The sequence below is a fragment of the Hypanus sabinus genome, chromosome 18 (assembly GCF_030144855.1).
Source record: "Hypanus sabinus isolate sHypSab1 chromosome 18, sHypSab1.hap1, whole genome shotgun sequence".
NCBI classification, from domain to species: Eukaryota; Metazoa; Chordata; class Chondrichthyes; order Myliobatiformes; family Dasyatidae; genus Hypanus; species Hypanus sabinus.
The window spans coordinates 65,303,611-65,326,472 of record NC_082723.1 but is presented as its reverse complement, the minus strand read 5'-3'; the positions used below and the strand labels follow the sequence as shown (position 1 = coordinate 65,326,472).

Below are 22,862 nucleotides of genomic sequence, written 5' to 3'. Positions count from 1 at the left end.
TGCCTGACCTGCATTTTCTGTTTCTTTAAGCAATGTTGCACCATTACTTCCATAAAACAAATTCCTAATATTATTCACACAAGAGTTCCTGCAGATCATAAACACGATGAAGTCTGCAGATGCTGAAAATCCAGAGCAACACACACAAAATGCCAGAGGAACTCAGTGGGTCAGGCAGTATCTATGTTGGGGGATAAACAGTTCGATGTTCAGGCAGAATGCTGATGAAGAGTCTCAGCCCAAAACATTAACTGTTTATTCATTTCCGTAGATGCTGCCTGACTGCTGAGTTCCTCCAGCATTTTGAGTGTTGCCCCTAATATTATTCAAACATTCTGGGAAATTCCAAAGGATCAGTTAGCTGTCACAAGCAGTAATATGTGGAATTGGAGAGGAAAGCAGCTTTTCTGTACCCAGTGAATGGAGCAAGTGTGCTGGTCTGGGGAGGTCCCTAGTCTGTAATGTGTTTTTTTGCCTTCTTTTTGTTGAAGAAAACTACAGGAAGAGGACTGGACAATGTAAACTTTTGGCCAATTGTTGCCTTGCAAGTAATAATCAAAGCTAGAAAGAAGACAGAACGCTACCGCTGGAAAACGTAAAAGGCTCTCTCCTAAACAATCATACTGTTGAGACACTCTTGGCCAGCATTTTACTACCAAAAACAGACCAATTGTTTTAAATTCACTGAAGTGCTATAACCATTAGAGTTTAGCAGCTATACAACCTCTTTGATCGCACTGCATTAAAATGGACTTACAAATAAGTCTTTTTTGATCTTTCTTGTAAAACAATGTGTTCATGATTTTTCTTGTGAACGTTGTATATATCAAAAGCAATTCACACAAAATGCTGGAGGGACTCAGCAGGTCAGGCAGCATCTACGGAAATGAATAAAGGGTGAACATTTCAGGCCGGAACCCTTCTTCAGGACTGAGAAGGGACAAGCTGCCAGAATAAAAAGGTGGGGGGGGGGGCAGGGGAAGGAAGATAGCTAGCAGGTATTAGGTGAAGCCAGCTTGGTGTGAAAGGTCAAGGGTTGGAGGAATCAAGAAGGGATCTGACTTGACAGGAGAGGATCCAGTGGGAGGTGATTGGCAGGTAAAAAGAGGTGAAAGGTCAGAGTGGAGAATAGAGGAAGAGGTGAGGAAGGGAAAATGGATATTCATGCCGTCAGGCTGTTTATATCATGCTATGTGCACTTGGCGCTGCTGCCAGTACGGTTCTCTTGCATCTGTTCACACATGGACTTGTGCATCTGACAATAAACGACTTTGACCAAAAAACCAAATTAATTTATATAAATTTGTTACTGTGCAATTTCGGTGTAAATTTTAGTGGAAGCCATTGTGACCATAATCTCATTAATAAAATTAACAGTTACAATATAAGACCATAAGATATAGGAGCAGAATTAGGCCATTTGGCCCAATGAGTCTGCTCCACTGATTCATCATGGATGATTCAATTTTCCTCAGCCCCAATCTCCTCATATCCCTTCATGCCCTGACTACTCAAGAATCTATCAACCACTGTCTTAAATATACCCAATGTGTCCACAGCCACCTGTGGCAATGAATTCAACAAATTCACAACTCCCTGGCTAAAGAAATTCCTCCTCATCTCCGTTCTAAATGAGAACCTCCTTTGAACCCTCTCTAGTTTCAGCACATCCTTTCTAAGTCAAGGGGCCCAAAACTGTTCACAGTACTCTGTGAGGCCTTACCAGCGCTTTCTAAAGTCTTAACATTACATCCTTGCTTCTTATATTCTGGTCCACTCGAAATGAATGCTAACATCACATTTGCCTTCCTCACCACAGGCTCAATCTGCAAATTAACCTTTAGCAATCCTGCACAAGGACTCCAAAGTTCTTTTGCACCTCAGATTTTTGAATTTCCTCTCCACTTAGAAAATTGTCTACACTTACATTTCTTCTACCAAAGTGCATGACCATACCCTCCCGACACTGTACTTCATCTGCCGCTTCTTTGCCTATTCTTCCAATCTGTCTGAATTCTAATCTACAATGTGGAAACATGAAAGGACAGAGAGATAGGAACCTTGTGAAGGGATTAGTTCAGTTCGGCATCTATCTACTGGTTTGACTGGTTCAGCACAACGTTGTGGGCTAAAGGGCCTGTTCCTCTACTGTACTGTTTTATCACTGGCAGTTCAAAGATAGTAGTTAGTTTAACATAAAAAATTGCACCTTCCAACAATGACAAGTGCATTAAAGTGATAGATTCAATGTTCAGCTAATTCAGCATAACTTCCCAGGTCTGTGAGCATTTTCGCCACTTTCTACAACTTTCCACAAGGCCAAATGAAAACAGGCTGCATCTTCCTTATCACAGCTTACAAGCCCTCTCAGATGTCAAAAAATTCTCCTCTAAGATCCCAACCTTAAGATGATAAGCAGTAAGTGGACTGTCACGACTTTTTCCTCAGGGCAGAGATGGCTGATACTGTATGAGGGGCAAAATTTTTCAGGTGATTGACGGAAAATATAGGTAGATTTTTTTTGGAAAGCCGTGGGTGTGCAGAAAGGGTGGTGGTAACAGAAGATACATTAAGAACATTTAAAAGACTCTTCATTGGGTACATGGATGATAGAAAACTGGAGGGCTATGTGGGAAGAAAGGGTTAGATTGATCTTGGAGTAGGTTAAAAGGTTGGCAGAATATTGTGGGCCAAAGGGCCTGTACTGTGCTGTACAGTGAAGGTGTCTAGGACCAGAGGGCACAGCTTCAGTATAGAGCAGAGGTTCCAACCATTTTTATGACATGGACCAATCCGTGGACCCCAGGTTGGGAACTCCTGGAATAGAGGGATGCCCATTTAATACGGAGATGAGGAGCAACTTCTTTCACCAGAGGGCAGTGGATCTGTGGAATTCATTGCTACAGACGGCTGTGGAGGCCAAGTCATTGAGTGTTTTTGGAGCAAAGGTCAATGGGTTCCTGATTATTTAAGGTGTCAAAGATTACAGGGAGAAGTCAGGAGAATGGGGTTGAGAGGGATAATAAATCAGCCTTGATGGAATGGCAGAGCAGACTCGATGGGCTGAATGGCTCAATTCTGCTCATGTGTCTTATGGTCTAAAAGGCCAGAAAGCTAAGTGATGAATTTGGTCAACTTTGCTTCATACAGTTAACTGGTGTGTTTCCTTATTCTGTTTTATGCCTTATGTTACAGTTCTCGTGAAGTGATTTGGAATAGAAGTAGTGATCCAGTTTAAGATCACACTCAGATCCACAGTCCAGGAAAGCCCCAGGTATACGACTGGCACTTTGTGCGGACACATGCCAGCCAAGGCAGCAATCATTGGGTGGCTGCAAAGAGACAAAAGTCCAGTTCTGTCTCCTGTCCGTGTTTGCTACCCAGTCATACTTATCATGCAGTTGGATAGTGCTGGCAACTGCATCGTCCCTGAGTGGCCAAGCGTTCAGGTGCAGCGAGAGAGAAAAACAAAGGCCAGTCAAGCTGAGCTGATCACCGATCTCAGTCAACAGCTTCAGCCCTGCTCATGAGGAAATGCATCCACAGTAAGGCTTCCTTCCTTGCATGCTCTTAGCAGAGAAGCTTAACATTATTATGTTGCTTAAATCAATACACTTCAGAAGCAGTAAGGGCACCAGAACTACAGCTTTAATTTTACTTACTGCTGGTAAACTTGTAACTGTAATCTTTGGTATAGAGGTACTGACACTCTTATTTTTAAGAGTGTTGTGTATCTGCATGAAAGCACAGACCAAGTCAGGAGATGCAGAAAACTAAAGGACTAGAGATATTCTAGGAATTACATTACAAAGTACATTTATATTTGAAGTATGTATTCTATATACAACCTTGAAATCCGTCTCCTGACAGGCAGCCACAAAGCAAAGAAACCCAATAGAACCCATTAAAAAAAGACTGTCAAACCAATGTGCATAAAGAAAAAAAACAAATCGTGCAAATAACATTTAGAACTAATGGTCACAAGAAGAACACAAATTCTCAATCAGTTTTCTAATATTACAACCTTAGCATGGTAAGCTATGAAGATGACAGAAACACACACACACACACACACACACAAATACCGTTTCAGTGGCAATATTTTAAGTTACCTTACTGAAGAGTGTGAGTGAGTGAGTGAGAGTGTGTGTGTGTGTGTGTGTGTGTGTGTGTGTGTGTTCTTACGTGACTGTTTTTTGTTCTCCATTTTTGGAACACTGTCTCATTTGGCTGTACCTATGTATGGTTGAATGATAATCAAACTTGATTTAATTTGAACACAGATTGTACAAGTTTGCATGATTGTTTAAATGACAGTGGGTTATTGTAACTAAGTAATTAAACAGTGGATGAGATTGAGAATGTGGTTTAAATAGCATATGCAATAACAGGATTCATGAATGGAGACAATGCAAACATAAGGAAGTCATCGTAAATGTTTACTAGACAGATGTCTAGTCATAAATAGAAGAGATTCTGCTGATGCCGGAAACCCAGAGCAACACGCACAAAATGCTGGAGGAACTCAGCAAGTCAGGCAGTATCTATGGAAAAAAATAAATAGCTGACATTTTGGGCAGAGTCCTGAAGAAGGATCTCGACCCAAAATGTCAAGTTTTATTCACTTCCATAGATGCTGCCTGACCTTATGTGTGTTGGAGAGTCTGGTCATAACACATACGAAATGCTGGAGGATCTCAGCAGGTCAGGAGGCATCCATGGAAATGAATCAACATTTTGAGCTGAGACCCTTCATTGAAGTTCTTATAGAAGGTCTTGGCCCAAAACATCCACTGCTTATTCCTCTCCATAGATGCTGCCAGATCTACTGAGTTCCTCCAGAATTTTGTGTGTTACGAAGGTCTGGTTATAACTGGAACATTTGGTACAATTCTATTCGCAGCTCTTTGGAAAGAATGTGAAGACAGAAATGCCAAAGAAATGAATGGGAATTATTCCAGGAATGAGGAATTTCTGTTTTTGGAGTAAAGCTGAAGAAATGGAGTGTTGTCTTACAGCTGAGATGGACAGAGGTGTTGAAAATGAGGAATGCAGACAAGAGCTAAAAACATTCCCTTTGGTGCTAGAGTCTAGAATCAGAAGATGTAGATTAAATGTGATCGGCAAGAAAATGAAAGGCATCATGAGAAAGGGAACAATTTAATGCTGCCATTGTTTAGTGTGGACAATGTATTACTGGTCACAATAATGGATTTTATTATTTTTTTTCCTTCTGGTAAAACTTAATACGATTTATGTAAATATGCTCCCTGTGAACACTGCTATGTAAATTTTCGTGTGAATCTTGCTACATGCTTGTACCGTTGAGTTTCTTTGGACCCAGGCACACATGTGCATATGACTTTGACTGAACTGTGGTGGTGGAATGAGATTGATATGAGCTGGATGGATTAGAAGCAGGAGTACATGACTCGCCCACCTCCTCACCTAAAACCTGCTCTTTCACTTAATAAGATCATTTTGATTTGATTTTAACCATAGCTCGGTACTCCCGAAAGTATTTCATTTCTTGCTTTTCCTCTGTTCAAAAGTACTCAAATATTGTGTTTACCGCCCTCCACAGATTTACACCTCCACGAGGCCCATAACCCTGTCGTGGTTTAGGCCCTTGTGTGCTTCAATGACCCAGAGGGCCATGTTGGATGGAGTCAAGGCTTTATGCTTTGGCTCTTGGCAGAAGGGCAGAGGTCAGACTAAGAGTGGTCCACTGGTCTTCCAGGTTTGGGAGTTCATCTCAGGGCTATCAACCCTGACTGGTACAAACAAAATTGTTATGGAAACAGCAATAACAAATCCTTCTACATCTGAGTGCAATGATATTCCTGAGTGTTCACTTGCATAGCTGACAGTACTGAAAACTGAGAGGAAGTTACTGACATAATGAAAGAATCACTAAACACCAACAGAGATGGAGCACCTTCATCGTTACCCTAAACACCAACAGTGTAACAGACAGTAAGTACAGATTCACAACCCTCTGATGGAACCATTCACTTTATGTCTGATTTAAATGAGTCACACCTTATATTCAAACATGGCCCCTCGTTTTAGATTTTCTCACAAGAGGAAATGTCCTCTTTACATCCCTGAGTCTCTAGCACGTTTCAATAAAGTCTCTCACCCTTCTGAACTACAGTATTTGCAAGCCGGACCTGTCCAACCACGTCCACTTCAGTTATTAATCTAATAGGCCTCTCTGCACTATTTTCATCCCATTGAAGTGTTTGATGGGTCTGGGCCTATACTCATTGGAGTTGAGAAGGAGGAGAGATCTCAATGACATTTACTGAATGTTGAAAGCCCTTGGATATGGAGAGGATGTTTCCTATGGTGGGGGTATCTAAGATCAGAGGACACAGCTGCAGAATAAAGGGACATTCATTTAGAAAGGAGATGAGGAAGATTTCTTTAGCCAGAGAGTGGTGAATTTGTGGAATTCTTTGCCACAGGTGGCTGTGTAGGCCGTCATCGGGGATATTTAAGGAAGAGAGAGATAAATTCTTGATTGATCAGGGCATGAAGAGATACAGGGAGATGGCAGGAGATTGGAGCTGAGAGGGAAATGGATCAGCCATGATGAAATGTTAGAACAGACCCGATGGGCCAAATGGCCTAATTCTGCTCCTATATCTTAGTAGTCTTATTGTCACTGGCTCTGTGGTGAGAGCCTTTATTTGATAAGGTCCACAGGACCCAGGACGTGGTCTCAGCCCTGGCTTTTGTTACTGATATACATCCTTGCTCATCACTGTATTTAACTCCCCTACCAATGAACAGTAACATCTGCTCGAACTCCTCATCACATGTAGTACGTTCACACTGAATTTTTATAGTTCAAGAACTAGTGGCTTCCTAAATAGAAATGGATCCAAACAAGCAAGGAAAAATAACAGGATTTTAGGGGAAGAGTCGGGAAATGTGAATAGCTGGACTGCCTTTGGTGTTACCGTTCTATGATCTGAATAAAGTGGCCAGGCTGGGAACTCTCTCTTCCGTCGGTTTTCATAAGGGGAATGAATGAGATTCTCAAGTGAAGCTAGATTTACATAACAACACACATTAAATCAGGCTCTTCTGAATCGCAAAGTGATGTTTCACGTAACTTCAGTATTGTATTCTTGATGTGATCACTAGATTTGACAGCTATTAATAAAAGCAACGTGGTGTAAAGGATCACCCATGGAGACTACGTTGGCCAGGAGGATGCAAGCTCTCAACTTGTTTACGGGAACACAAACTGGCGATACAGAGATATGATCCACAGTCACTGATCTCAGTACATGAAGACCAAGAAATATACCACTTTAGCAGAGTCACTGCAGAGGTTCTGGTGCAGTCAAATGCAAAGCAGGCTTGAGAATTGTTAGTAGTGTGGTTCTCTCTTGATAGTTCTGTAAACATATTGAAATAGGCACCATCTACGAGATCCTAGGAACCAATGAAACGAGCGCCAATAGAACTGAAAGCTCGGCTGATGGGGTAGCCAATCAGGACCAAGAGAACGGGGCCCTATAGAGCTGATGGAGTAGCCAATCAGGACCAAGAGCACTCCCGAGAGAAACACCAACAACTGTCACGTCACTGTTGATGAAACGTCAGCAAGCTAATTGAGAAGCTTGGCAAACATCAAACACCTCAACCCAGCTACCAATAACATAACCTTTCCTAACATTTCCCAACACAGCACTGAAGTAGCAGTTTCACAATTACATATCTCACTCAGCATAACACCAGCGCCTCAGCGCATCACCTGGCTGCTGTTTAAAATAAACTGGAATTTAACGTGACATTAAATGGTCAGCTGCAACTTCTACAACACTAATGCTAAATTGTGAAACTTACAGACAATAAATTAAAACAGTATCAATGGAAATATTAGGTTCAGGAACAGTTATTAACTTTCAATCAACAGGAAGGAGGCACAGGAGCCTCCGGACACACACCAGCAGGTTCAGGAACAGTTATGACCTTTCAACCATCAGGAAGAAGGTACAGGAGTCTTGGGACCCCCACCATCCAGGCCATACTTTCTTCTTGCTACTTCCATCAGGAAGGTGGTACAGAAGCCTCAGGACCCACACCACCAGGTTCAGCAATAGCTATTACCTCTAAAACTTCAAGAAGAGGTTCAGGAGCCCCCAGGACCCACACCACCAGGTTCAGGAACAGTTACTACCTCTCAGGCATCAGTAAGGGGATACTGGAGCCTCAGAACCTGCACTACTAAGTTCAGGAACAGTTATTACCCCTCAACCATCAGGCTCTTGAACTAGAGGGGATAGCTTCACTCACATCAATGATGAACTACTCCCACAACTTCACTTGTCCCACCACTGAACTGTTCTCATAACCAATGGACTCACTTTCAAGGACTCTTCATCTCATGTTCTCAATATTTATTGCTTTTTTCCCCCATTTCTTTGTATTTTCTGAGAATGCCTACAAGAGAATGTACCTCTGGGTTGTATATGTGAGTAGATCATTCGGTCCCACACTCCATAGCAGAAATGAGGGGTGTTTATAATGGAAAACTGGTTGTATTTTAGGTTAAAAATTCTATTGAATCTTGCCTGCTGAAACAGACTACTGTATTAGACCTTTCAAAGAAATTGGTAGCTTCCCACCAGTGTCTGATTAAAAATTATTCCAGCTCCATTACAAACCACCGACATTCCAAACTGGTTGTACTTAGTGGTTCTGAGATTCCGCAGTGTGCAAAGCAGCTGACGTGGTTTTCAAATTACTTATGGTGGTTCCGGTTCTGGAGTACATTAGTGATTGTGCGCTGCTGTGGAAGGGCCTGACTGGTCTGTACTTGCAGATTATTTCTTTCCTTCTCCTGCCATCTGAGATGGAAAGCATACCAGCATCACAGTGACTGACAATGCAATAATACTCCTCTGCCGTCAGATTTCTGAAGGGACAATGAACCCATGAACACTACCTCACATGGATATTTGCACTGTTCTGGAACTACTTACTTAATTTAGTTTTATATATTTCTCCTGGTAATGTATAGCTTTTGTGTATTGTATTGTACTGCTATTGTACAACAACAAATTTCACGATTTATGCCAGTAATATTGTACCTGATTTTAATTCTGAGAGGATGGAGGAGATGTGAGAAAATCTCTGGGTTTTAAGAGTCTTTGAAAAGCAGAAAAAATCAGAATTATCAGGTCTCAGATACTCAGCTGGCATTTTCCTTTTAATTCTAATTAATCGGGGCATAGTTTGTACCTTTATTTCAATATTAGGAATCATTCTGTTCTCAGCAACAGCTGGGTTTTCAGGAACAACTATAAATTAAATAGCCTCGTCTGAGGTGGGGGGTTAAATTTAAAAATAAGTAACATCAACTGAGGTGGGAAGGGTTCAATAAATAACATCGTTTGAGGTGGGGAGGGTTAAATAAAAAAATAAGTTGCATCGTTTGAGGTGAGGGTTCCATTGCCGTGAAAATGAAAACTCTCCAACCTTGATTTATTTAAGAAATTCTTCAAATGATCAAGGTCCAGTTTTAGTTAACTTGGTCAAGCACATGAGATCACTTGATAGATTTTAAGTGACATAAAATATGATAATGTAATAATTCATATCATTTCCAACTATAAAAAATGATTGTGTAGGTTATTGCATCTTTTGGTTTGTACGTGTGTATTTTATGGTAAATTCTTTGTTCTAAGATAGAAAAAAGAGAATGATTGCATCTATTTCTATGTACATTTATCTTTTAAACTGAATTTTATGTTCTAACATAGAAAAACCAGGGTCGGGGTTGTAAGCAGGTGTTTTCCACTGAGATTGAGTGGGACTACAACTCGAGGTCATGGGTTGAGGGTGAAAGGTGAAATGTTTAAGGGGAACATGAGGACAAACTTCTTCACCGAGAGGGTGGTGAGAGTGTGGAATGAGCTGCCAGCACAAGTGGTGCATGCGAGCTCGATTTCAATGTTCAAGAAAAGTTTGGATAGGTATGTGTACAGGAGGGGTATGGAAGGCTATGGTCCAGGTGCAGGTTGATAGGAGTAGGTAGTTGAAATGGTTCAGCATAGAGTGGATGGGCTGAAGGGCCTGTTTCTATGTGTACCTTTCTATGACTAATTTCAGAGCAAGTAGAACATGGGATTGTTGTATTGTTCCAACACTGGGGGTTAACAACTGCCTCAGAAATTGTGATGGCTTTCTATTGGGATTATTAAGATAACTGTCACCTCAATAGTTTAAGACATGTCAACTGTTACCTTGCCATGAATAATAAGCTAATTGTTCTTGCATACAAAACAGATATCATCAGTTACTTATCAGGTCACATACCTCAACTGGATTGAGCTGCTCTGCACTGGTTGGGATATAGTCTCTCAACTGGCCTTGGTACAAGTCACCTGGGAGAGAACGATCAGTCAATAACAGCATAAAGACACTCAGTAATGGTCAGTATCTATGCAATCAACCGTAAATGAAGCAACTGGCACACCGTCTCTAGCAATTTCTGCGTCCACATTGCATTAAGTTGCCACGTGTGTACACTTTGCTGGATTCAAAGGATTTGAAATACATTTATTATCAAATAGCTGAATTCTGATCAATAATCCTCAATTTCCATTGATAGCATGAATTATCCTGTCACCATTTCATTGTGCTATAGAAACGGCCGTAAGAGCTTTCCAACGTTAAAAAGAGAACTAAATGTTCATTCCTCCAAAAGGACCACAACCTTGTTGTAGGGTTTGGAGGCTTGCATGCCTCAATGACCCAGAGAGCTATGCTCACTGGAGTCAGGGCTTTATGCTTTGGCTGTTGGTAGGGTCTCCCATGCCAAACTAAGAGTAGTCCACCAGTTCTCCAGGTTTGGGGCTTCAGCTCAGGGCTGACAACCCTGACTGCTCAAACAGAACTGTTAAAGAAACAGCAATGAAGAATACTTCTTAATCTGAGTGTGACGGTATTCCTGAGTCTCCACCCAGGACTCACATAATGGACAGTAGTGAAAACCAAGAACACCGTCAGAGATGGAGAACCTTCATTGTTGTCCTAAACACCAGTGATGTAAAAGGCAGCAAGTAAGTAGTAAATGTTCATTCACTGTCAAACACTTTAATCTCATTAAACCATAAGACCATGAGATATAAGAGCAGAATTAGGCCATGTGGCCCATCGAGTCTGCTCCACCATTTCATCATGGCTGATCTAATTTTCCTTTCAGCCCCAATCTCCTGCCTTTTCCCCATATCTCTTCACGCACTGACCAATCAAGAATCAATCAACCTCTACCCTAAATATAGGGTGGCAAAGAATTCCACAGATTCACCACTCTCTGGGTAAAGAAATTCCTCATCTCCTGTCTAAAATGACACCACTCTATTCTGAGACTGTGTCCTATGGTCTTCGACTTTCCCACCATAGGAAACATCCTCTGCACATCCACTCTATCGCCTTTCATGGTTCGATAGGTTTCAATGAGGTCACCTCTCATTCTTCTGAATTCTAGTTAATACAGGCCTAGAGCCATCAAACGCTCTTCATATGACAAGCTATTCAATACTGGAATTATTTTCATGAACCGTTTTTGAACCCTCTCCAGTTTCAGCATATCCTTTCTAAGATGAAGGACCAAAACTGCTCACAATACTCCGAGTGAGGCCTCACTAGTGCTTTCTAAAGTCTCAACATTAAATCCTTGCTTTTATATTCTAGTCCCCTTGGAATGAATGCTAACATTGCATTTGCCCTCCTCCCAACAGACTCAACCTGCACAAGGACTCCCAAGTCCCTTTGTGTCTCAGTTTCTTGTATTTTCCTCCCCATTTAGAAAATAGTTTACCCTTTCATTTCTTCTACCAAAGTGCATGACCATACACTTCCTGACACCGTATTCCATCTGCCATCTCTTTGCCTGTTCTTTTAGTCTGTTTAAGTCCATCTGTAGACTCTCTACTTCCTCAAAACTCTGCTCCCCCACCTATCTTCATATTGTCTGCAAACTTTGCAACAAAGCCATCAATTCCATCATCCAAATCATTGACATATAACGTAAAAAGAATCGGTGCCAACACAGACCCTTGTGGAACAACACTGATCACTGACAGCCAGCCAGAAAAGGCTCTCTTTACTCACACTCTTGCCTCCTGCCAATCAACCAACCACTGCTTATTCCATTCTAGAATCTTTTCTGTAATATCATAAACTTGTAGCTTGTTAAGCAGCCTCACGTATGGCACCTTGTCAAAGGCCTTCTGAAAATCCAAGTCCACACCATCAACCTATTCTCCTTTGTCTAGGAATTCTTCGAAGAAGTCCAACAGAGCTGTCAGGCAAGATTTTGCCTTGAGGAAACCATGTTGACTACAGTCCATTTTATCATGTTCCTCCAAGTACTCCAAAATCACATCCTTAACGATCGACACCAACATCTTTCCTACCACTGAGGTCTGAATAATTAGCCTATAGTTTCCTTTATTCTGCCTCTCTCCGTTGCGAGTGGAGTGACATTTGAAACTTCCAGAACCATACCCAAATCTAGTAATTCTCGAAAGATCATTACTAATGCCTCCTCACTTCAGCCACCTCTTTTGGAACCCTGGGTGTACACATGACTTATCTACCTTCATGCCTTTTAGTTTCCCAGGAACCTTCTCTATAGTTATGTCTTTCACAGTGAAGACTGATGCAAAATACTTATTCAGTTCCTTGTATCCCATCACTACTTCTCCAATATAGTTTTCCAGTGGTTTGATACCCACTCTTGCTTTTCTTTTACTCTTTATGTATCTGAAGAAACTTTTTAGTTGCCTTCTATTGATTTTTAAAAGCTTCCTAATCATCTAACCTCCAACAAATGTTTGTTGTATTATATGTCCTCTCTTTGACTTTTGTATTGGCTTTGACTTATTGTTAGCTACGGTTGTGTCATCTTTCATTTAGAATACTTCTTCCTCTTTGGGATGTATATATCCCGTGCCTTCCAAATTGCTTCCAGAGATTCTAGCCATTACCGCTCTGCCATCATCCCTGCCAGTGTTCTTTTCTAATCAACTCTGGCCATCTCCTCTCTTGTGCCTCTGTAATTCCCTTTACTCCACTGTAACACTGATACCTCTGACTTTAGCTTCTCCTTCTCAAATTTCAGGGTGAATTCGATCATATTATGATTACTTGTGCCTAAAGGTTCTTTTACCTTCAGCTCTCTAATCATTTCACAACACCAAATTCAGAATACCTGATCCTCTAATGGGTTCAACCCCAAGTGCTCTAAAAATTATCAACACATTCTGACCTCTTTCTAATGATTTCATTTTTTACCAACAGAGCATTGCCACCCCCTCTGCCTTCCTGTCTACCCTTTTGATACAGTGCGTATCCTTGGTCATTAAGCTCCCAGCTATAATCTTCTTTCAGCCATGATTCAGTGATGCCTACAACATCATAGCTGTAAATCTGCAACTGTGCTGCAAGTTCATCTACCTTATTCTGTATACAATTCAGTATCCACCCTTTTCGATATATTCTGCCTTTTACATTGCAATTCAGCCTGTTGACTGCAATTTCACTGTATCAACAGCCTCTCCTCACTATACATTGCCTCTGTTTGCAAACCAGCTCCCTCATCTTCAGCATTGTTATCTGCCTATCCTATGATACTTCTTGCATTGAAATATACACAGCTCAGGACACTAGTCACATCATGCCAAACCTTTTGATCCCTAACTTTGTCTCAGGTCTTACCAACAGCTGTCTCCACAACCTCTCCACTAACTGTTCCGGCACTCTGGTTCCCATCCTCCTGTAACTCTAGTTTAAACCCCACCATGCAGCATTAACAAACCATCCCGTGAGTATATTAGTCCCTCTCCAGTTCAGATGCAAACCGTCCCTTCTATACTGTTCTCACCTTCCCTGGAAGACAGCCCAATGATCCAAATATCTGATGCCCTCCCTCCTACCCCAACTCTTCAGCCACATATTAAACTGTATAATCTTCTTCATTCTGGCCCCACAAGCAAATAGCATGGGTAGCAATCCTGAGATCACAACCCTGGAGAGGCTGCTCTTTAACTTAGCACCTAACTTCCTGAACTCCCTATACAGAACCTAATCACTCGTCTTACCCACGACATTAGTACCTTCATGGACCACACCTTCTGGTTGTTCACCCTCCCACTTAAGAACGCTGAAGACTTGAACCAAGATATCCTGGACACTGGCACTCGAGAGGCAACATACCACCCAGGAATCTCATTCTCACCCACACAACCTCCTACCCATTCCACTAACTAATGAAAGCCCTGTCACCACAGCGGGCCTCTTCTTCCCCATTCCCTTCTGAGTCACAGAGGCAGACGCAGTGCCAGAGACCCCACCACTGTGACTTTCCTCCTTTCCCACCAGACAGTATCCAAACTGATATACTTGCTGTTGAAAGGGATGGCCACTGGGGTACTCTGCACCGGCTCCTTAATCCCTTTCCCCTTCCTGACTGTCACCCAGTTTCCTGTGTCCTGCACCTAGGGTGTAACTACTTCTCTATTATCCCCTCAGCCTCGTGAATAATCCAGAGTTCATCCAGTTCCAGCTTCAACTACTTAAAGCGGTTTGTTGGAAGCTTCAGCTGGATGTACTTTTTACAGTTGTTGTCGTGAGGGTCACTGGAGGTCTCCCTGCCTTCTCACATCCAGTGCATCTTTTCTTCAGCGGTTTGATCAAGGCAGGACTGCGCAGGCGCGTGGATGTCAGGAAGTTAGACCAGCGAAAAGAATTTAAAAGGAGAGTAATTTTTCTTCGGAGGTTTGATCGAGGCATGTCTGCGCAGGCATGTGGACGTCAGCGAGTTAGACCGGCAGGAAGAATTTTAAAAAGAAGACGGCTGTATAGAGCAGGAGAGTCAGTAGGGGGAGTCAGAGTATGAGGGCTTTGGCTCATCAGGGCTTCGGTGATAACGTGTCAAGGCCAGGTAAGTTATTTGAGAAGAACAGGAATAGCAAGTATGTCTGTGAGGCCAGTATTCTGTATTGGGTGTCGGATGTGGGATGTCCAGGAGACTTCCAGCCTCCTGGACGGTCACATCTGTACCAGGTATGTCGAGCTGCAGCTCCTTAGGGACCGGGTTAGGGAACTGGAGATGCAGCTCGATGACCTTTGCCTGGTCAGGGAAAGTGAGGAAGTGATACAGAGGAGCTATAGGCAATAGTCACATTGGGGTCTCGGGAGACAGGTAAGTGGGTAACAGTCAGGAGAGGGAAGATACTAGAGAGTAGCCCTGTGGCCATCCCCCTTAACAATAAGTACTCCTGTCTCAGTACTGTTGGGGGAAATCGGCCTATCTGGGGGAAGCAACAGTGGCCGCGCCTCTGGCACAGAGTCTGGTCCTGTGGCTCAGAAGGGTAGGGAAAGGAAGAGGATGGCAGCAGTGATAGGGGACTCTATAGTCAGACAGGCGATTCTGTGGACACAGGAAAGAACTATAAATGGTAGTTTCTCTCCCAGGTGCCAGGGTCTGGGATGATTCTAATCACGTCCATGATATCCTTAAATGGGAAGGTGAACAGCCAGAGGTCATGGTACGTATTGGTACCAACGACATAGTAGGAAAAAGGAGGAGGTCCTGGAAACAGACCACAGGGAGTTAGGAAGGAAGTTGAGAAGCAGGACCTCAAAGGTAGTAATCTCAGGATTACTGTTGTGCCACGCGACAGTGAGTATAGGAATAGAATGAGGTAGAGGATAAATGTTTGGCTGAGGGATTGGAGCAGGGGGCAGGCATTCAGCTTTCTGGATCATTGGGACCTCTTTTGGGGCAGGAGTGACCTGCACAAAAAGGACTGGTTGCACTTGAATCCAAGGGGGACCAATATCCTGGCAGGGAGGTTTGCTAAGGCTATTGGGGAGAGTTTAAACTAAAATTGCTGGGGGGTGGGAACTGAACTGAAGAGACGGGGGAAGGGGCAGTTGGCTCACAAATCGAGAAAGCTTGTAGACAGTGTGAGAGGGAGGATAGGCAGGTGATAGAGAAGAGATGCACTCACACTGATGGTTTGAGATGCGTCTATTTTAATGCAATGAGTATCATGAACAAAGTGGATGAGCCTAAAGCGTTGATCAGTACTTGGAGCTATGATGATGTGGCCATTACAGAGGTTTGGATGGCTCAGGGGCAGGAATGGCTACTTCAAGTGCCAGGCTTTAAATGTTTCAGAAAGGACAGGGAGGGAGGCAAAAGAGGTGGGGGTGTGACACTGCTGATCAGAGATAGTGTCAGGGCTGCAGAAAAGGAGGAAGTTATGGAGGGATTGTCTACTGAGTCTCTGTGGGTGGAAGTTAGAAACAGGAAGGGGTCAATAACTCTACTGGGTGTTTTTTATAGACCACCCAATAGTAACAGAGGCATCGAGGAGCAGTTGGAGAGACAGATTCTGGAACGGTGCAATAATAACAGGGTTGTTGTGGTGGGAGATTTTAATTTCCTGAATATTGATTGGCATCTCCCTAGAGCAAAGGGTTTAATGGGGTGGAGTTTGTCAGGGGTGTTCAGGAAGGTTTATTGACACAATATGTAGATAAGCCTACAAGAAGAGAGGCTGTACTTTATCTGGTATTGGGAAATGAATCTGGTCAGGTGTCAGATCTCTCAGCGGGCTTTTGAAAATCTCGTGAAGGAGAAAAGAAAAGATTATGAAAGGTTCAAAAAACTAAGTAATGATAGAGATGTAGAAAATTATAAGGCTAGTAGGAAGGAGCTTAAGAATGGAATTAGGAGAGCCAGAAGGGAACATGAGAAGGCCTAGGCAAGCAGGATTAAGGAAAACCCCAAGGCATTCTACAAGTGAAGAGCAAGAGGATAAAATGTGAGAGAATAGGGCCAATCAAGTGTGACAGTGAAAAAGTGTGTATGGAACCTGAGGAGATACCGGAGGTATTTAATGAATACATTGCTTCAGTATTCACTACAGAAAAGGATCTTGGGGATTGTAGGATTGACTTACAGCAGACTGAAAAGCTTGAGCATATAGACATTAAGAAAAAGGATGTGCTGGAGCTTTTGGAAAGCATCAAGTTGGATGTCACTGGGACTGGACGAGATGTACCCCAGGCTACTGTGGGAGGTGAGGGAGGAGATTGCTGAGCCTCTGGCAATGATTCATTAATGGGGACAGGAGAGGTTACGGAGGATTGGAGGGTTCTGGATGTTGCTCGCTTATTCAAGAAAGGGAGTAGGGATAGCCCAGGAAATTATAGACTAGTGAGTCTTACTTCAGTGTTTTGTAAGTTGATGGAGAAGATCCTGAAAGGCAGGATTTATGAACATTTGGAGAGGCATAATATGATTAGGAATAGTCAGCATGGCTTTGTGAAAGGCAGGTTGTGCCTTACGAGCCTGATTAAATTTTTTGAGGGATGTGACTAAACACATTGATAAAGGTACAGCAGTAGATGTAGTGTATATGGATTTCAGCAAGGCATTTGATAAGGTATAGAAAGGATGCAGAGGAAATTTTCAAGGAGGTTGCCTCGGTGGGGAGCATGCCTTATGAGAATAGGGTGAGTGAACTTGGCCTTTTCTCCTTGTATAATGAGAGGTGACCTGATAGAGGTGTATAAGATGATGAGTGGCATTGATCCTGTGGATAGTCAGGGACTTGTTCCCAGGGCTGAATTAGTGATCACGAGAGGTCACAGGTTTAAGATGCTTAGAAGTAGGTACAGAGGAGATGTCTCAGGGGTAAGATTTTTTTACACAGAGATTGATGAGTGTGTGGAATGGGCTGCTGGTGATGGTGGTGGAGGCAGATACAATAGGGTCTTTTAAGAGACTCTTGGATAGGTACATGGAACTTAGAAAAATAGAGGGCTATGGGTAACTCTAGGTCATTTCTAAAGGAAATATATGTTTGGCATGGCATTGTGGGCTGAAGGGCCTGTATTGTGCTGTAGTTTACTATGTTTTCTATCCTGCAAAAGGAGCACTCAACTATACTGCCTGGCATCTCTACTGTCCTAGCCAAGCAATATAAAGAAGGTAAAGAAAAAAATAACCTAGAACTTTTCTTTTGCTTTCTCTGACTGAAGCCCCTCTTTGCAGAAGCCTCAAAGAGCTACAGCCTCAAGATGACAGCCGCTGCGACAATGGCCACTGCTTTCCTTTAATTTGCTCTTGCTGATCAATCCCAAACACCAAGTGGTCATTGGTCAAAGTTTTTTTCTTGCAAATTGCCACAAAACTCTGCTTTTGAAATCTTGGTCACTCTCCTGATTAAAAGGTAGCTCTCTAACACACCCCCTGCCGTGGATTGTCCAACTCAGAGAAAACTGGCATGAAGCTCTGCTTTTAAATGTTGAACTTGGATCTGACTGAAAGGTAGCTCTTTATACGCACTGCCTCTTGCTGACTGGTCACTCTTCAACTCCGAGATACTGTCATGAAACTCTGCCTTTCAAACCTTGAACGTCGTCCTGATTAAAAGGTAGCTCTCTACACACTCCCTGCCATGGATTGTCCAAAAGTAGTGGTAAAAATTGGCATTTTAATGTTAATTCAAGAACATAAGCATGGATTCTAGAAGAATGCCTACAGTGCATGAAGGCAAAAGGCCTTGGCTGTTGCTTTTGGTTGACTATCACTAACTCTGTAGTCTGTCATAGCTTCCCCGTACAACCTCAGTGAGGTGTATGAGGTGTCCAGGGAGGGGGTGCTTGTCATGTCCATTCTGGGGCAGCTCACCCACCTTTGCTCCCCACCAGACATTCAGCTCTCACTTGTGGCTCCAGGTAGCTGCTTGCATGCAATGGCAGCCACACCCCAGAACCCTGCTTCAACAGGCAGGCTAAACCAGGTGGGGGTAGGCAGCGAGCCTCATACCCTGGTGGGATAGGGCTATGCCTATTCTAGCATGCAAAATCAGCTTCAGCAGAGTGGGCAAATGAGATCTACAGTGAGATCCTACAGCCAGGAAAGTGGTTCTCCAGTGCTTTGTGGAGAGTGAAGGGCATTTCAAGGCACAAAAAATATCATGGTCATCCACTGCAGTCTATGTTGACTACTCGTACCACTGAACCACCTCCAAGGTCAAGAGAGTGGAACTGCCCCAGTGTAACAGCTTCTCCTCTTTAAGAACTCTCCCCGCCTGGTCTCCTGTCATTGTTGGATATGACAGAGAGCGATGTGCATGACAAGGCATAGACAAACTAATGGTCATCTATTGCAACCAAGGAAGGCCCCAGTTTGTGATGACTACCCATATCACTGGACCTGGACCTCCAAGATCGGGAGAGTGGAACTGTCCCTGTGCTCTTCCACTTTCCCACACAGATCTCCTGTCATTGTTGGATACAACAGACAACCAACAAATATGTGAATGGAAATGAAGCTAATGTTTTTTAGGCGTAAGTTGGATGCAGCACCTTCAATAGGTGGTGGCAGTGAACTGAGTAACAACTTTAAGAAAAGGATTAGATATATAATTAGTTAAGAAGGAACACTAACTAGCCAATGACTATGGTGTAACTGTGCTTTACACTTTCAAGCGGCACAGGCATTGTGGGCCTTACTCAAATAATACTGAACTAAAGTGATGTACATTTTGCAGGGGATTGAAATAATTTTATGAACAGATTGAGCTTACACGGCCTCTCCTCATTCTCTCCACACGCTTCAATTTTATCGATGAGGTCATTTGAATTCCATTTCGTGATTTCTTGAGGGAAGCTTTCCTCGTTGTCTGAAAAGTCTTCTGTATAGATAAAAAGAAAATGTAAAGAACAAGTAACTATCTTTGACTCTTAAACAACGGAATTAATTGCATACCAACACGAGATAAGTCATAAATTCCTTCCTCTCTGTGTAAGATGAAAACATGTAACCAGACTAAGGAACTGTGTGGCCACATAACCTCACCACCATTTGCACCATGCGTTACCAGACTAAAGAACTGAACAGCCACACAACCTCACCACCATTTGTACTGTGCATTAACAGATGAAGGAACTGAACAGCCACATAACCTCACCACCGTTTGCACCATGCGTTACCAGACGAAGGAACTGAACAGCCACACAACCTCACCACCGTTTGTACCATGCGTTACCAGACTAAGGAACTGAACAGCCACACACATAACCTCACTACTACTTGTGCATCCCCTTCTCAAATCAGAAAAAGAGAAAATGGTGTGGCCAATTCAAATTTTGTAATTCTTACAGCAATTTGACAATTTCCAGTCAAGTAAAGCAGTGATATTTATCAAAACCCAAACAGATTCATCAAAGACGAGCTGTAACTTTAACTGTTTTTCTCTGTATGGATGCTGCCTAACTTTTTAAGTATTTCTACACTTTCTAAGTTCAGTTGTTCAAATCTCTTAAGAGTCTTACAGCATAGAAACAGGCCTTTCAAACCACCAGGTCCACACTGACATATTTACCCCAATCACATACTAATCCCATTTCATCTTCTTGTGTTGAACCACTTTTGGTCTGATACTACTCCTGTTGGCGTATTATTCAATCTTTTTGGGCGCTTTTTTAATGATCTTTGTCAACAATGTCATGGTACATGGGGCAGCGGTTAATGTGACAGTATTACAGTTTGAGCCGTCTCCGAGTTTGGAGTTCAATTCCGGCGCCAACTCTAAGGAGTTAGTACATTTTCCCCGTGAACTGCGTGGCTCTTCTGCAGGAACTCTGGTTTCCTTCCACAATCCAAAGACGTACTTTGGATAAGGTTAATTAGTCATTGTCCTGTGATTAGGCTAGGGTTAAATCATGGGCTGCTGGGTGGAACAGCTCGAAGGGCCAGAAGGGCCTGTCCGTGATATCCTAAATAAATAAATAAACAAACGCCAAAACCATGCCAGTGGTTTGCTGGTGTATCTTCACACTTCCTTTTATACACGCCACAACATCTGGCACATGACTTCTTCTGGCTATTTCATGTGATACGGTGATTGTCTATCATGTCCGACAATGACAGGAGACCTGTGCTGGAGAGTTTGGAAGTGGAAAAGCCATTGCAATGGGGCAGTTCCACTCTCTCAACCTCAGAAATCAGCACCCAGTGATTACGAACAAGTGTCAGAAACTGGGGTTTTCCTTGGTTGCAGTGGATGACCATGACTACTTCTGTGCCTTGTCGTGCCCTTCACTCTCCACAGAGCACTGAATTACCACTGTCACGGCCGTTACGTCTCATCTGCCTGGAACACTGAAGCTGACTTCACATGCTAGATCAGGCATGTCTCTATCTCACTGGGGTATGAGGCTGGCTACCCTCTCCTGCTTTAGCCCGCCTGTTGAAGTGTGGCCACTGTCTCATGCAAACAGCTGCTTGGAACCACAGCTGACAGCTGAGTGTCCAGTGGTGCCCAAAAGTGAGTGAGCTACCCCGGCTCAGTTATGTTATTGAACAGCGGCTGTACTGGGGGACTGAATGGATGACTCACATTTCACACTACTGTAGGACAATAAGACACAGGAGCAGAATTAGGCCATTCAGCCAATCGAGTCTGCTCTACCATTCCGTCACAGCTGATTTATTATCACTTTCAACCCCATTCTCCACCTAACCTTTGATGCCCTGACTAATCAAGAACCTACTAACCTCCACTTTAAATATACAGTAACTTGGCCTTCCCAGCGGCCTGTGGCAATGAATCCCACAGATTCACTACCCTCTAGCTAAAGAAATTCCTCCTCATTTCACTTCTTTTATGTTTGTTTTTCAACTTGGATGTGATTCTGGAACTATTGGAGCCTGTGATTTTCTGCTTGAAGATCATTTGGGTGTTCTAGCGCTCTGCAGTCTCTGAGAAGATTTCAGAAGGCAGATGCAGTGTGTCTGAACTGATGTTTGACTCCATTTTGCCAATTAAAGCTTCCATTGTTCAACAATTAAAGTGACGATGGGGATTGAACTAACAAGGTGAGTGCAGAGGGTGAACCCCGACTGCCTGCCTTTTGATTGCTTTGCTACTGGACAGGGGAGAGCCTGCCGCTGTGCCTGAAGAATGCTGTCCAGGTTTTCTGTGTTTTGGATGTGGACATGGACTATAGACTTTCTTTTCTAGTCTTACAGTTTCTAATACTCTGTGTTTTTCACCTGATCTTTCTCATTTTTTGTGCAGCAGAAGGGCTTTGGGAGTTGATGATTGTGCTGCCTCTCTTTCCTTTCTTGGTTTCATGGCTACCAGGAGAAGAACTTTTGCATAGCACTGTATTTGCCAACGTGGAGCGGAGAGCAAGTTTGTAAATCTGGCGGGAGCAGTATGGGACAGGTGGCAGAGAAGAAATGCTGGACCAGAGGGCAAAGTAGGTACCGACACATCCAGCTCTGAGACACGGTAAGGTCTTTTGATTCCAAACAATTGGTTTACTGATCATTACAGAATGTCTTCTGGTGCTTCCTGCTCCCTACCCCCTCCCTTCCCTTTTTCCCAACCATGATTCTCCTCTCCCTGCCCCATTCCTATTCTCAATCCACAATAGAGACCCATATCAGAATCAGGTTTATCATCACTCACATATGTCATGAAATTTGTTTTTCTTTTGCAATAGTGCAATACAGTACGGATAATTACTACAGCACTGTGCAAAAGTCTTAGGTACCCTAGCTATATATATGTGCCTAAGACAGTACTGCAGCTAAAAATATTTAAACTGAGCCCTGAATCCTCAAAATAACCATCCCTACAAAGGTCAAACTATCATAGTTTTAGACCTCTTCCTTAGAAATCTGTGCTCTGTACCTTGTGCATCGAAGAATTCATCGTCTGAGCTGTCGTCTGAGTCTCGAGCTATACTCTGCATCCGCCAGTCTGAGATATTGTGACGTGAAGGGCTTGCTGGAAAAACAA

At 43.0% G+C, this 22,862-nt stretch overlaps 1 protein-coding gene across 6 annotated transcripts in view; it reads right to left on the bottom strand.

Moving 5' to 3' along the window:
* Positions 1-22,862, bottom strand: part of LOC132407702 (membrane-associated phosphatidylinositol transfer protein 2) — a 317,765-nt gene that overhangs the window by 69,958 nt on the left and 224,945 nt on the right. For all 6 annotated transcript variants that reach the window (XM_059994571.1, XM_059994565.1, XM_059994568.1 and 3 more), the window contains 3 exons: positions 22,755-22,850; positions 19,638-19,745; positions 10,339-10,406 (listed from right to left, as the gene is read on the bottom strand). In XM_059994571.1, the coding sequence (XP_059850554.1) occupies positions 10,339-10,406; positions 19,638-19,745; positions 22,755-22,850 (272 nt within the window). The remainder of the gene's footprint in view (positions 1-10,338; positions 10,407-19,637; positions 19,746-22,754; positions 22,851-22,862) is intronic.